The sequence below is a fragment of the Boleophthalmus pectinirostris genome, unplaced genomic scaffold (assembly GCF_026225935.1).
Source record: "Boleophthalmus pectinirostris isolate CB_2022bp ecotype Guang Dong unplaced genomic scaffold, ASM2622593v1 HiC_scaffold_21, whole genome shotgun sequence".
Taxonomy (NCBI): domain Eukaryota; kingdom Metazoa; phylum Chordata; class Actinopteri; order Gobiiformes; family Gobiidae; genus Boleophthalmus; species Boleophthalmus pectinirostris.
Genome location: NW_026571175.1, coordinates 15,088,436 through 15,102,709, shown reverse-complemented (window position 1 = coordinate 15,102,709; position 14,274 = coordinate 15,088,436). Strand labels below are relative to the sequence as shown.

At 38.2% G+C, this 14,274-nt stretch overlaps 1 protein-coding gene across 1 annotated transcript; it reads left to right on the top strand.

Annotated features, from left to right (window-relative positions):
- The first annotated feature begins 280 nt into the window (after positions 1-280).
- Positions 281-14,210, top strand: ldlrap1a (low density lipoprotein receptor adaptor protein 1a). The gene is made up of 9 exons (XM_020932766.2): positions 281-541; positions 6,497-6,639; positions 8,097-8,209; positions 8,330-8,444; positions 9,666-9,738; positions 10,913-11,008; positions 11,091-11,215; positions 11,852-11,886; positions 13,413-14,210. The coding sequence occupies exons 1-9, from the start codon at positions 457-459 to the stop codon at positions 13,561-13,563; spliced, it is 936 nt and encodes a 311-aa protein (XP_020788425.2). The 5' UTR covers positions 281-456; the 3' UTR covers positions 13,564-14,210.
- The last annotated feature ends 64 nt before the right edge of the window (positions 14,211-14,274 follow it).

Genomic DNA, 14,274 nt, shown 5'->3' with positions numbered 1-14,274 from the left:
TACTCATATTATAACCTCAACTACTACAACTAATTGTAGTTACACTACTCCCCTCACTGTTAAAAAGTTTAACTGCCACGTGTTTACTCAAAATGTTATCAAAATGTGCTCAATGCACATCTGATCAGATAGTAGAAGGTTACAGTGTACCAAACAAAAAATGTGCCGAATAATGAATAAAACACACCAATTAAACACTAAAAAACATTGTGGATCTCAAATTTCCCAGGTGCCCTTAAACGTGTCTCTGTGTGGTCTCTCAGCTGGGCTCGCTCACGTGCGGCCAGCTCGTAAATAGCGGAGTTTCTGAGCGCACGGGAAGGCACCACAGCAGCACATTCACAGAGCACAGCAGCCTGTCCTCTGTCTCCATCAACACTCACCACTCCACAACAATCTCCACAACAATCCACCGCCTCGGACACCTCACCGACCGCAGCACTTTGCTACACCGAAATGGATGCGCTCAGGTCGGCAGGGCGAGCAATCATCCGAAGTCCCAGCATGGCGAAGCAATCGTGGACATCGGGCAGACACAGAAGTAAGATTCAACACGCTTAAAGTTTTGTTTTGGTTCACTTTTGGCCAATCCCTGTTGTTGCCGCTGCTAGCTTGTGTCCATGTTATTGGAATCGGGAGATAATCAACTTCTTGTTTTCAAAGTTATGTTAGTTTTTGATGTTTCTAGGTTTCACCTTTTGTCTTGATATAACATTTGAACCACCCTCTCCCTTTTTGGGAATTAGGGAGTTATTTTTCTCTGGACTGTTTTGAAATGCGGTTTCCTTCTATTCAGAGATTTTTCCGGCAAAATCCTATTTTGAAAGTGACTGGGAGCTAAATAAAGGTCATGTTTGGTGCTATCGCCTTACACAGACATGGGACAGTGAGCCTTATGCCACTGTGAGTTACAGGCTACTTGAACTTTCTAAGAATCATCCTGACAACAATCTTAAATGGAAAGGGCGCGGGAGAGCCCCTACTTGCTTCAATAGCCTACAGTAGAGTCTGTAGGTTCAATAGTAAATCTTTTTAGCACAGTTGAGGGGAGGCTTATGACCAAAATTTAAATTACTTGAACATTGTATTTTATTTTAACATGTAAATATGTTAATAATAAATTATGCATTCAGCTTCAACAATCTGGTGTATTATTAGCCCAGTTAGCAGTGGATATGCTGCCCTGTGGCAGACTGATGAACTGGTGGCTGTTTGTCCAGTCACCACCTAATCAAACCTGGTTAAAGTGTTTCTTGCCCATAGACTCAGGACATTGACATCAAACTCCTTTCCTTTTGGTTTGTTGGTGAACAGAAGCTATGTGGTTCAATTTCTTTGTTTTCACTTTAGTGCCAGTGGCAAAGAAAATAAACTTATGTCAGAAAGGACATTAATTCTAAAACATTACTTTTACATCAGTGTATTGCATAAAGAAGAAATAGAAGTTCAGGAGGAACAGAACTCCATTTTCAGTGACTGTGTGGAGAGGGGCGAAAGTCTGTGGTCTCTCACTGCTCAGGCCAGTCTGCCGCTCATTGTGAGACTCAAGGGCCACTTTGTAAAGTAAATCTCACTTGATCCGTCACATAAAGTTCTGTGGGGAATGATGAGGAGCTTAGAGCCTGAAAGCTGTGGGCTGCCTGTAACCAGCTCAAGACAATGGAGGAATGCTGTGGGTCACTCAGTGCACTGCCCCCACCACTCAAGTTCAGCAACTCTGCTTTGGATTCCATAGGGTCATTAGGAATTACAGTGCACTTTACTGTAAAAAGGTCTCCCTGCTGCTTGTAACTGAGACCATTACCTAAAAATCCTACCAGTACCAAACTATGTAAAAGGCAGTAATCTGTTGTTCATGTGAGTGATTTGACTTTTCCGGTATGGTATTATCAAAGAGCAAATAACTGACTGAATGTAGACTGTATGGGATGTGCTCTGACAATTAATCAAGTTAATGTTCCTTGCACTGACCCACTTTAACCAATGTTTGTATTTTTACACAGGATTTTGCTGCACTTGAGTAACCAACAATGACCTTTAACACGCAGTGAGAGGCAGAGTGCAGACTACAGTTCAGAAAAGTTTGGGAGTGCTTTCCAGTAGTTTTGTGCACAATGTATGAAAATAATTTGCATATTATTGCTTGATTGTAGATTTATTTATTTTTTTGTGTGTCCAGTACATAAACAATATCTTGATAACAAAGAGGTGGTTTCTATTCCTCACGAAATATAGATTCAATTAGGTGAAAGCAACATAATTTTTTGGTAAAGAAAAGTTGCCATTTTCAGATTAACTTGTCAAACTCTACTCAGTTTGACATTAATATTATTCTTTTAATGCTTGCTACTTATACACTGAAGTAGCTATGACATTGATAAGCACTGTCTAGTTAACCACAATCAAATCCAACCACCAACCAACTACCAACAAATTTCTACTCTCCACCAAGAATCCCATGTTGACCCAACCCATCAGCATTGCGCATTGTAAAAATATACCATTTCTTGCATGTAACCAGAATGGATGGGTCCACTGAGGGCCATAGCCAGTTGACAGCATTCATTTATCCATCCCAATAGAGACTGCTCTGTTTTCAAACGGCAAACAGCAGGGTCCTTCTCTCTCTCTCCTCTCCCTCTGTCCGCTAGTGGCCTTGTGTTGGTCGCCCCAGACAACCTGCAGTGGACCAGTGCCAGTGTCAAGGACCAGCCAGAGGAGTCTGTCTACAGCTATGCCCTTTCCCAAATGGAGACGTTACAAGCCAAGAGTGTGGAGTGGGGCTACAGTGCACAATGCTAATAATCGTTTGGGTGTTCTGTGACATGCTAAATACCAGCTACTTAGCCTAGCAGTTGGCAGGAAAACATTGGATGTTCTTTTTTGTGTACGAAAAAGGCAGCGTTGAGGCATTAATGATATGTTTTAGTATTCAATTATTAGGATTATGTTTAGGTTTTAGCTGTAGGGAGACACATTTATTGAAATATCCTGGTCATAGAGTGAACTGTACATAGGCTATTATTCAAAATAGATAGCAATTTGAGTTTGCCGTGAGTAGAAAGTTGACAGTTGTTTTAAGGCTTTAAGTAAAAGCTGTTAGTACAAATTGATATGAACTTACTTACGTCTCTTGGTAACAAAAAATCTTTTTGGACATAAAACTCTTAAATTATCCAGGCACAGGACCAGTACAAAATTACAGTGAAAAATGAAAGTAAGACCTTTCAAACCTTCAAACATAGGTAAAGATCATGTTGATGAATCCTTGGGCGCTGTGGTTGTCCACCATTTGTAACTTTTTACTAAAAGGGGGTAAGGGTCAAATGTAGGGGACAAATGTCTTAACTTAAACCTTAACCTTGCTTATAATTATCTGTATTGAATTGAGGATCTTGGTATGCTCTATCAATTGACTCTGAATGGAACAACTTTTTTCCCATGCTTACATAGTCTCCAGCCTTCTTGGGCTTCAAAGGTCAGTCCACTAGAGTCTCCAATGGAAAATGTTGTTAGGCTTTGAGAACATTGAAAACCTCCTGTACTTTGTTTTTGGGTCAGTTTTTGGTTCAAACTGATTTTGGGATTAGTCTTTACTCGTGTTTGCTATAGGCTACTCCCTGTGTACAAGATGAAACTAAATCAGTCTGTGATGTGTATTTAACTTTGCATATTCTCTCGGAAATCTCCCATTCTCCCATCTTGTTTATATTTCTGTGTAGAACCCTGACGTCACCATCAAGAATTTGCTTGAAATTTCCTTCCTGATTAATCCAGTTCAGCAGAGTTGGAAAAGGGTCAAACTAGTAGAAAAGCTGGGTGTAAATGGTTATTTGGCTATACTGTCGTTGTGTGAAGTTGTTGGAGTAGAGTTAGTGGTTGCTACGGCGAGGGTGTTTGGTGTAGGGGCATAAATCAGCCTGAATGTGAGGGCTAGTCTCAGCAGATGTGTGCCCTCTCATGGTTTTTCAATAGAGGTTTTTGTGTGGGGAAATGTCAAAATTAAAGGCACATCACTTCTTAGTACGAAGACAAAATCTATTACAACTTTAAATACGGTCTGTTGTTTCTGAAATGGTATATTATCAATATATGGCAGTATATGGCTAGATGTGGCAGTTTTGTCTATTATAATATGCTCATATACAGTCAATGAACTTGGCTACTTCCAAATTTGAACTTGACTAAAATAAGTGCATTATGTGTTGCTTGAAAAACTCAAATTATTTTGTGGATTCTTATAATATGCATTTTTCCATAATCTTAATCTTGGAGACCAGATTTCCTCTGCAGTCTGTGTCACCCGAGACCCCTCACCTTGGCTGCCCTCCCTCTTGATTCCCAGTAATAGATCTGCCGATGCTGTGCTCTGCAGTCTTGTACAGAGGGCTCACCTGCTATCACTTAGCTTAGTTTCAGTTAGCACATGCACACAGCTGTTTCCTTTCACGTGTCAGGACGAATAACCTTTACCCGCTGACCACTCCCCACACCCCCATGTTTTACACTATGCTGCCTACTACACACTAATCCACTGAAATAATTCAGTCCAAATTTGGAGAACTAAAAGTATAGCAGCCAAGAAATGGTAGCAGATTTAGGCTACCCTATTTAAAAGAAATTGTAAATTGTCAGAAAAATGATAAAATGAGCTTGTCCATATACCCACTTGTCATTCAAGAGAGTGCAATACAATTTGTCTTTAATTATTTAGTAATTAATAATACAAGAATAAAATTGCTACTTCCATTTACAAAAAGTTAAATAAAGAAAAATGACTAATTTGTTTATCTTTGGCACTTTGTATTTTCCTCCTCATTTAACACTGGCCAAAAGTGTGTGTTAGCCTCTGAAATCCCCTGACATGACAAATAGCAGGTCTTCATTTGAAACCTCTGCACGTGTGCGCAAACATGTGTCTGCTTGAGTGTGAGGTATGTGCTCTATCCCAGAGGAGTAAATGCTTCCAGGGTACATTTCCAAGTATTTCTACATTTCATACTGCCCCTCCCTACCGGCCACGTACTTTTCTTCTGTGTAAACACAAGCTATAGGTCAGGGTTGGACTTGATAAAACCTCAGGTAGCCTCTGTGCCCTAGAATGATAGTTTTGTAGTATTCATTCTTTAGCACACAGGCTTTGGAATGCTGCCATTTACTTGTCCTTAACATGAATTGCAGGAATCCAGCATCTGGTATTGTTTTGAGTGTTGAGAGCTGCGTGTCCATGTTACAGTGTTGTAGGGCTGTAGTCGACTAAAGAAATTCTTGGTCACCTTAAAAACAGGGCATGGCAAAATCTCAATACATGACCCACATTGCACTCACAAGACTACACTTGCACGGGATTTCACGCAAAAAACTATGTGCAGAAAAGTACTAGAAAAGAAAAACTCACTCTCTAATAACTATTACAATTTTTGGCTGACTAAAGCACCATCGACTGATTAAACAATTTAAGAACTACAGACGTACAATGTTGATAGCACTAGCTTGCATTGATGAAGTGAGTTAATGGTTGCTGCTGACAGAGGTGAACATTGAGATAGTTGCAGTTTGTTCAAATAGAAGTTACAAAATGCCCATACTCTTTGTTACAACTGCTCATTCCTCCTTTGCAGCACGGTTGAATGGCATGCTTGTCAATGCCCAATCTCGTCAAGGCTTGGAGGCTTTGCCAGGCCTGGTTAGTGCTTGAATGGGAGACCAGTGGGAATACCTAGGTGGAGCAGTGGCTCTAGCGCGAAGTGTGTGTCCACACTTAAGGCAAAACACCTAGTTTGCTTATTATCGGTGGGATATCCATTTGGAATTTGCTGATTAATCAACCAGAATCAGAACCACATTTGGTATCAAAGTACCATTCAAATATGTAGTAAATCTGTGTTTTTGAGTATCTTATGAAGACTTTGCAACATATTGTTTTGTATAGCTTTGCAATTTACCAATGTTGACATGTAAATTGCAGTTGTTTCCCTAATTATCAAATTTGGATACTTTTGCTGAGAATTTATGTATCCAGATGTGTTATCAAACGACTGAAATATGCTTTTAATAGTCACAGCAGTAACACTACATCTTACTGCATCAGGAAATTATTATTCTGTTTGTATAAAGTTTTGTCGGGAAATGTTGATGGAGGTGGTTTGATGTTTTTAACTTTCCCCAGTGTTATTGCAAAGTAGACCACTGGACATTTTTTTGGATCCAAAATATTGACTTTACATTGCAATACCTTTGACCTAGAAAGACTGTTTTAGTTTGTTTTTCAGGGAAAGCGCTCTTCAAATGGCGCAATATAAGTTCAACAGAGCCTGTTTATATTTCCTCTTTCCCGAGTACTTGAAAAATAAGTTCTCATGACCAGTGTAGTTTTACTTTGATTTGCCTCAATATGTGCTGACACAAACAAATACTGAATGTTTTGAAGTTGATAAATTCTATGTACAACAAGTGGGCTCCATGTTTTATTGGCTCATTTTACTTCTGTTTGCAGAGCTCCCAGAGAACTGGACGGACACACGGGAGACCATCTTGGAGGGCATGACGTTTAACCTTCGACATCTGGGCATGACCCTAGTTGACCAGCCCAAGGGTCAGGAGCTCTCAGCAGCGGCAGTTAAGAGGATTGTTGCCACGGTGAGAGCCTGTGTCATTGGCTTTATGGGTATTATGATGTGTCAAATGGAAACACTGGACATTTCCCAACAACAGATGGAGATATCCAGACACAACACAAACACAAAAGGAGAAAAACCTCAGTGATGTCATAACTCCTCATCACAAGGCACCATAGCGTCATGCTCGTGGCTGACTAGGTACCATTTCACAAGAATGTCTTTTACTTCCACAGACGCTTGGCTATTTCTTTAAACAGAACATTTTTTCACAATGAAACTTTGTGTACTGCGAAGGAGAAGACTATACAACGCTGTATTATAACAGCTAAGGTCTGCATGTGTTTTAAAACTAAGGCAGACCATCATATGATTACCACTATGAGGTCACTGCCGCAGTATATATAAGTTAAGCATAATTGTTTCTGTCTATATATTAGTATGTCATTGACTGACCGATGTCATGGGTGTCAATACCACTTCTGGCTACAATGGGATAGGCTTTTTAGAATTAGCTCAGGAATAATACCATTTGTTTTCAGTATTATTTTTTTGTAAAATATTGTCTTGTGAAAAGCCAACCCCATACACTTACTTCCTGATGATAAAAGAAGCAAGTAGTATTAGTAGTAATTTTATGAACCATTTTTTTAGTCTTTATTATAGTCTTCTCTACCAATAGGAAATATGTTTTCAGAAATGGAATTAAACAGGAAAGATGTATTTATACTGGCACTCTTGCTCTACATTAATTTAAACAGGTGCTATTGATCCAGTTCTGCATTTCTGTCCTTTGCCCTGTTTTGCGTGTGTGTCCTCTTCATCATAAACCGCTGTACAAATAACAAGCTGTTCAGCGACGTCTTTGTATGTTTTGGCCAAGGGTTACACATGACAGGCACAAACAGTGTCTATGTCCACTCATTACAGGCCTGTATCCCTCTCTGCTATGCCAGCTGACTCATCCTGGTTAAAATTAAACCTACTGTTATTTCCTGGAATTATTTGGGAAGGTGGGTTTCGGCTGAATCTTTCCTGTACTTCATGGTGAATACTGTAATCTGTAATCATTAATCTCAAAAAACTTAATTAAAAGACAGGTTCTAAGAAAATGTTCCAAAAGAAGCTAAAAGACCAAAACATTACTTGCATACATCAGGGCTGAACAATTTGGGAAAAAACTTCTTTATTGCGATTTTTCCGAGGGTTTGAGACTGAGATTACATTAGCATTTAATGTTTTATTGATTGGATTCTGTTCACATTTTCAACATGATCTTGTTGCCCTACTCAGTACCTTTAGTAAAAAAGTTTTAAGTGGGGATGTCACTATGCTACATTTATTGTTTGAAGAAACTATTTGTCATTTTTATTGGGACCCTTTTTACTTTTTATGAAGGGAGAAACAAATTGAAATTCTTGAGCTCCTTTGTTGTTTTTTTGTTTTTCATTCACAACTTATTGCAATTTGTTTGTACAGGCCAAAGCCAGTGGAAAGAAGCCTCAAAAAGTCTCCCTCAAAATCTCTCCAAATGGAATTGCTTTATACGACAGCACCACTGACAAACTCCTGGAGAATGTTTCAATATACAGGTGAATGTGCTGCCTATTCCCATACCATCCCTGCTCATGTGCTAAGCTAACTAGCTGAGGTCATGATCTCAGCTCAGCTACTTTACAATATGTGACTGACCTCTGAACTTTGACCCACAGGATATCCTACTGCACTGTGGACAAGCTGCATGATAAAGTGTTTGCCTACATAGCCCAAAATACTCTGAATGGGACGCTGGAATGTCATGCCTACCTCTGCTCCAAACGGAAAGTGGTATGTTCAGCAGATTCAGAACAAATTCATGCACAATGATTACTACTACATCTATATTTGTGCCAGAGCTTTGATTTACCAGCATGGATCTCCCTTGTATCCTCATTAATCTGTGTGTCTGACAGCTCTGCCCCAGTCTAACCTTCGCATCCTTACTTCCTTAGGGAAACTCTAGAAGCCAAGTGGTTTTGTGCTGTTGTATTGCTTAGCGTTGACATCCAGAAGGACATTTTTCTTCTCATCTTACTCGCTCATCTCCCCTCCTCCTCTGGGATAATATGACCATACATTAATTCCCGAAAGTCAGACTTTTTAGGACAAGGTAGCAAAAGGTGCCATGCACAGCTGGAAATTTTGCTTACTTATTAAATTAAAGTTTTGCTAAAGCTGCTAAAGAATTTGTTCCCATGCATTATCTTGGACTAATCCTACTTTATTCGTAGTATTAACTAGGTCCCTATAAGGAAAACTGGGTCTAAACCACATCTGATGTCATGGAGGAAAAAATACTTTCCGATCAGAAATTAACAGACTACTAGGGGCACCCACAATTTGAGAACCACATGAATAATGTAAAAACTTGACTTCTAATATTTGTAATTACAAAAATGTGAGGCATTCTAAAGCAATAACACTCTCCACCTGAAAAGTTACACAGTGCACCTTTGAATAATGCATAATCTTTAATGCCCGTTTAATCCCTCAGTCGTCCACATATCCATAGCAAAAGAAAATTTTAACTGTCCACTGGGTAAAGGTTTTAGAGTGAAGACGTTTTCCCACATATCAAAGGAACAGAAAAGCCTCTTGGATGATCGGTGAAACATCTCTTTTGTCCAGTTGACAGAATTAAATTTTTCTTTTGCCATAATCTTTAATATAATATTAACAAGGAGTAATACCATCTTGTCAATCTTTTTGCTTGCACTTTATAAAAATACCACATTTTCAAGCTAGGATATAACTATACTCTTGGACACACAACATATCAAAACCCATCCTTGTGCAATGGCCGTAACTGTCATCCAGAGATTTTTTTTTTATCTTTCATTTCTCTGTTTAAAACGCTCTAAATGAAATGTCAAACTTCACAACTCTGTCTGGAGTGATGCCCTGACATTTTGCCTTTAGCTGCCGTAGATGGGTCTCTGAAGCGGTGTCTGTGTGCAGTTGACAGGCTTTTTGAGTTGTTCTTTGTGCTTTCTGTTTTCTCCTCTTTAGGCCCAGGCGGTCGCTCTGACAGTAGCACAAGCCTTCACAGTAGCTTTTGAACTCTGGCAAGTGGCAAAAGAAGGTAGGCACTGATGTCAAAGTACACCCATGATAATGAATTTGAATCAAATGGGACATGGTGTATATATAAAGCAAACTTCAAAACCAGTGCCTCGGACCTCTTGCTTTGTCTGTTAAATATTGTCTTTATAATAACACTGTTTTTCATACTACTTATTGATGATCTGGGTGAGCACTCCCAGTATCTTATTTTCAAATGCGTCAAAATTTGATTCTAGCAACTTGAAGGCAAAATACAGAATCCTACTGAAACATTTTTAATCACAAATGTCTAGTTCAGAAATAAATGTAAGGTGTATCATTTTGGTATTGATAAAACAACTGGACATATCACCTGGTGCACAGTAGTCCTCTCTGTGTACAGTGTGCATGTTTACCTCATATAAGGGAGGAATTAACCCCTAAACATGGTAGATTTGCAAAATGGTCTGTGGGCATTGTCAAACTTTTATTTACTTGACATGTAGCAGAAAGACAACTGTATATACATTTAACTTTTCTGATGCAGATTCTTCCACCTGCATGGACTTGTATTGGAGATGTTATTACCTGGTATATTCCCTGGTATGACATTACAATTCCAAACTTAAAATAATTATTTTATTTCTAAACGTACCTTGAAAAAGATACATTCTTTAGTGGTTTCCTCCCCACATATCTTACCTGCAACGCTGCCCCCTGCTTGTCTCCATGGAGATTGATAAGTCTTAATATCATACTGTGGGACATTCCAAGTAAATCACTAAGAACTCTATGAGAACAAGCAGTTGGCAGACCGTCCACCAGAAAAATCACATCGTTCACCTTAAAATGCCTTATCTTGTTCTTACCCATTTTGGCTGTAGAGAATATATTATTATTAATATTATTATTATTAATAATAATAATAATAATAATAATAAGATCAATGCAGTGTTGCAGTTTATTTTTTATTACCAAACCTTACTATTACTTGTTTTTCTGTTATTGATGATAAGTATAACTTCCACAGTTAATTTTTGTCTAAATATTAACACCTCTTTACAACACACACCACACTTTGCAGTTTATTACTAGGAATGAGTCACACCAATTTTATCTGAAAAGCACAGATGGTTGTGTTTATCCCTCTAATTTTAAATACACACCTTATGTCTGCTATGTACATCATATTTCTGTGAATCTTGTGTGTATAGAGAAAGGAAAGCGCGCCAAGTCTGGTTCTGCTGGGGAGTCCAGTAATAGTTCCCGTTCGGAGAGGTCCAACAGTTTGGGGAGTCTTAAGGGGACAGGTCAGTCTGTTCCTGTTTGATTAAAAATAAACACTGGATTGTTGCCAGCACTTTTGGTTTACCCTGTGTCACTGTGTCTCAGACGTGGCCACGGACAACCTGCTGGACTTTGATGACAGTGGAAATGTGCTGGAGACCATTGGGAACATGAACGTGGGACATCTGGATAACCACCAACCTCAGGAGAGCAATAACAACCCGGAGTGGGTACGTGTGGTCTGTGCGGTCCAATGAAGCTATTTCAGTACAGATGTTGACACTGATACTTGAGATATGAGTAAAAGGAGAATCTGCCAGTTGATTCCAGTGCAGAGATTTTTATTTTTTTTTAAGAAGCTGGTCTGAGTATGCATAGTATTTTTATTAGTTGTTTTATGATTTCTTTAGCATCAATAATGGACTGTCATCTCTTTTTTTTTAAATACAATACAATGAATGAATATTTAAGTGTACATGTACCAAGTCTATTATGTGTTTACTTTTAACAATATAAGGAAGATGGCCATTACCTAAAAGTTATTTCCTTCTTCAGTCTTATCCCTTTTTCAATTGCAAATATTTGTCAACACAATTTTAATAGATGAGGGAAATTGACATAAGTCTGAATACTAGTTAAAGGGTAATTCCTAAATCCTTTCTTTTCTGACCCCTTGTGGTTAAAGTTAGTATTTTAGAAAACTAAAAAACTCAGCAAAGACTACAATCCTAAATGAGAAAAATCACAGAAACATCTTTGTTGTCATTCATTGTTAGTGCTCAAGAATGGGTCCTATGAAATCAATGTATCAGTTAAAACAATGATGTTGACCTTTTTTGATTAACATGACATTTCATTTCTTGCAGGAGATTGAGGATGGTTTGGATGAAGCTTTCTCCAGGTAAGAGATTTGTAACAACTTCATATATAAATTTCCCTGATGATTTACAGTGATTCTTTCACCACATATTCGCTTTAGCAAAACTTCCTTTGACCTTGTTGATTTTGTAACTGCAGATTTGCAATCTTGTGTGTGATGGATGAAAACAATGTTGCTGAAATCAACAAAATGGCTGCTTTGTGAGCTTTAAACTGCCCTATATATTATGTGTTTTGTCCCTAGCCATGCTCTGGATAGCTATGGTTCATGTGCAGGTAAAACTGAGTGCTACTGTTCCTAGCCCTAGTGTGGTAGTCCTAATTACTAACCTTAATCCAGCTCATTCCATCCCCGCCAAACCCAATAATAGTGTTGTACAGGTCACCCATGTTACTCGTAGCTGGGTTCAATGGTGTGAAATAGCTTTCTGTATTTTGTATTGGTTTGCCCAGAAACAATTATTGCCAACTGGGATCTGAAAAAGAAAGCTTATTCAGCGTATTGAATTTCAGTCAGGGTGAAAAATGCCATGTCCCATCCCATTTAATCATCACCAAAAATTGCTTTTATCTTCTTCCCTGATAACTGTCCCCCATGTCTATTTGTCTTTTGTGAACACTCCAGAGCAGTGGAAATAACATTCCTTTTCTCGCAGAGACCTTTGTCCAACAGTGTATAAGTAGGGCAGTATGTCAAATAACTGGCTAACTTTATTACAAATCACCTTATACTTTGTTCATTTTCAGTGTTCTAGACGCCCCGGTAATCCTCCAACCATCAAACAGGATTAAAACCTGTTTTATGCAGATGAAGCCATGTTATTAGTGGCTAAACACTGAAAATGCCACTGTAGATCCAGAACCGAGATATAGTGCCTAAACTGACATGCCATAAAGGATTGAGAGAAATATGAAGGAAGTCAAAAGTAGTTCATGACCTTTTGTGCCATTTGAGTGCATGGTTTTATATTAAGCTCAGTTTAAGCATTTTCTTTTCAAGTTGAGATATTGTCATATACTAGTTTTGTCTGTTGAAGTTGCCATCAAACTTATATTCAATTGTAACTGATTACAAAATTGTTACTTTCTACTTTAATCACAAACTGAAAACTTTGTTAACCAATTATCTGTTGCAAGTATGTTAATTACAACATTGATAACAACATGATTTTAAATGTTTTCTATAAAAGATCTGCAACTAAAACAACTTACCAAGTTGTTGTCAACTATGTGCCATATTTTTTGGTTGTTTCTGTTCAAGGGCTGCACAATTATTGAACATATAAACAGAACAGATAAACTAAGAATCACATTCATTTCAGAACATGTTTGTAGTAAAACAAGATATTTCTATAAAAAGACAGTTTTATTCTATTCTCTAAATAATTGCCACCTTTGATCATTTCACCAGCTGAAATTATGATTTAGATTCAGTTTCGATACATTGTGTAGCCCTAATTTGTACTTTGCACTTTGGAAACAATAGTACAATAATCTCTCTGTACAGTTAAAATTTAATAAAGTATACATTTTGTTTCTTGTCCACAGCCTGGCAGTGTCCCGTAGTAACCCCCAGGTCCTGGACGTTGGGGTGATGCCTCAGGACTGGCTTACACAACCCGACTGGGACCAGAGCACTAACGCCAACCACAACAACAATTGCTCCAGTCCATTTGGAGACGACATCTTTGCCTTCTGACCACTGCGCCAATCACACCTAGAGAGGGAACAACCAATCACAGAAATGGCTGGGAGAGGGGACAACCAATTGGCAAGCATCACTGTGTTTTAAATGGCTTCAGTAAGCCCATTCTTGACCTCTTCCATTCTTCTTGCACACTTTATATGGACAGACAAAAATGGCACAATATGCTGCCACGCACACCAAAGCAATAATACTAAGTTACTGTTACTACCACATAAGTCTGTATACCTTTTGTTTACTTTGTTTTATTTGTCATTTCATAATCAGTATTTTCTCTGTTTAGTTATAATGTATAGTTTTATAATTATTTTTAGTTGTATAATTATTTTTATATTAATAATAAAAACAACTTAGAATTTAATTTAGAATACTGTACAGACAGGCCTTAATAATAACAAGACAATCGGATTTTGACATTATTGTGAATATCAACAACAGACGCTAATAGTTGTATTTATATGATATTTGTACTAAGGGCTCTCAGTCTGTTTTTAGGCATTTAGTGCAGTGTGACAGATTATCAAGAATGAGGCCTATTTTGTATGATACTGTCTATTAAGGGCTGCCTGGATCATGTAATGATCATGTCAATGTAAACTACAGTAAACCAGCAATGTACAGAATTAAAAAGAATGACGATATAAAAATGTTGTGCCTTCTAATATTATTTATCTACCTAGAAACGGGTTGGTTTGAGTTTTTGTC

Excerpts from the sequence above, each read along its gene's own strand:
- ldlrap1a (XM_020932766.2), top strand. The coding sequence starts at position 457 with ATGGATGCGCTCAGGTCGGCAGGGCGAGCAATCATCCGAAGTCCCAGC. Across the intron at positions 6,640-8,096 it reads TTAAGAGGATTGTTGCCACG|GCCAAAGCCAGTGGAAAGAA; the intron begins GTGAGAGCCTGT and ends TTGTTTGTACAG. Across the intron at positions 9,739-10,912 it reads CTGGCAAGTGGCAAAAGAAG|AGAAAGGAAAGCGCGCCAAG; the intron begins GTAGGCACTGAT and ends TTGTGTGTATAG.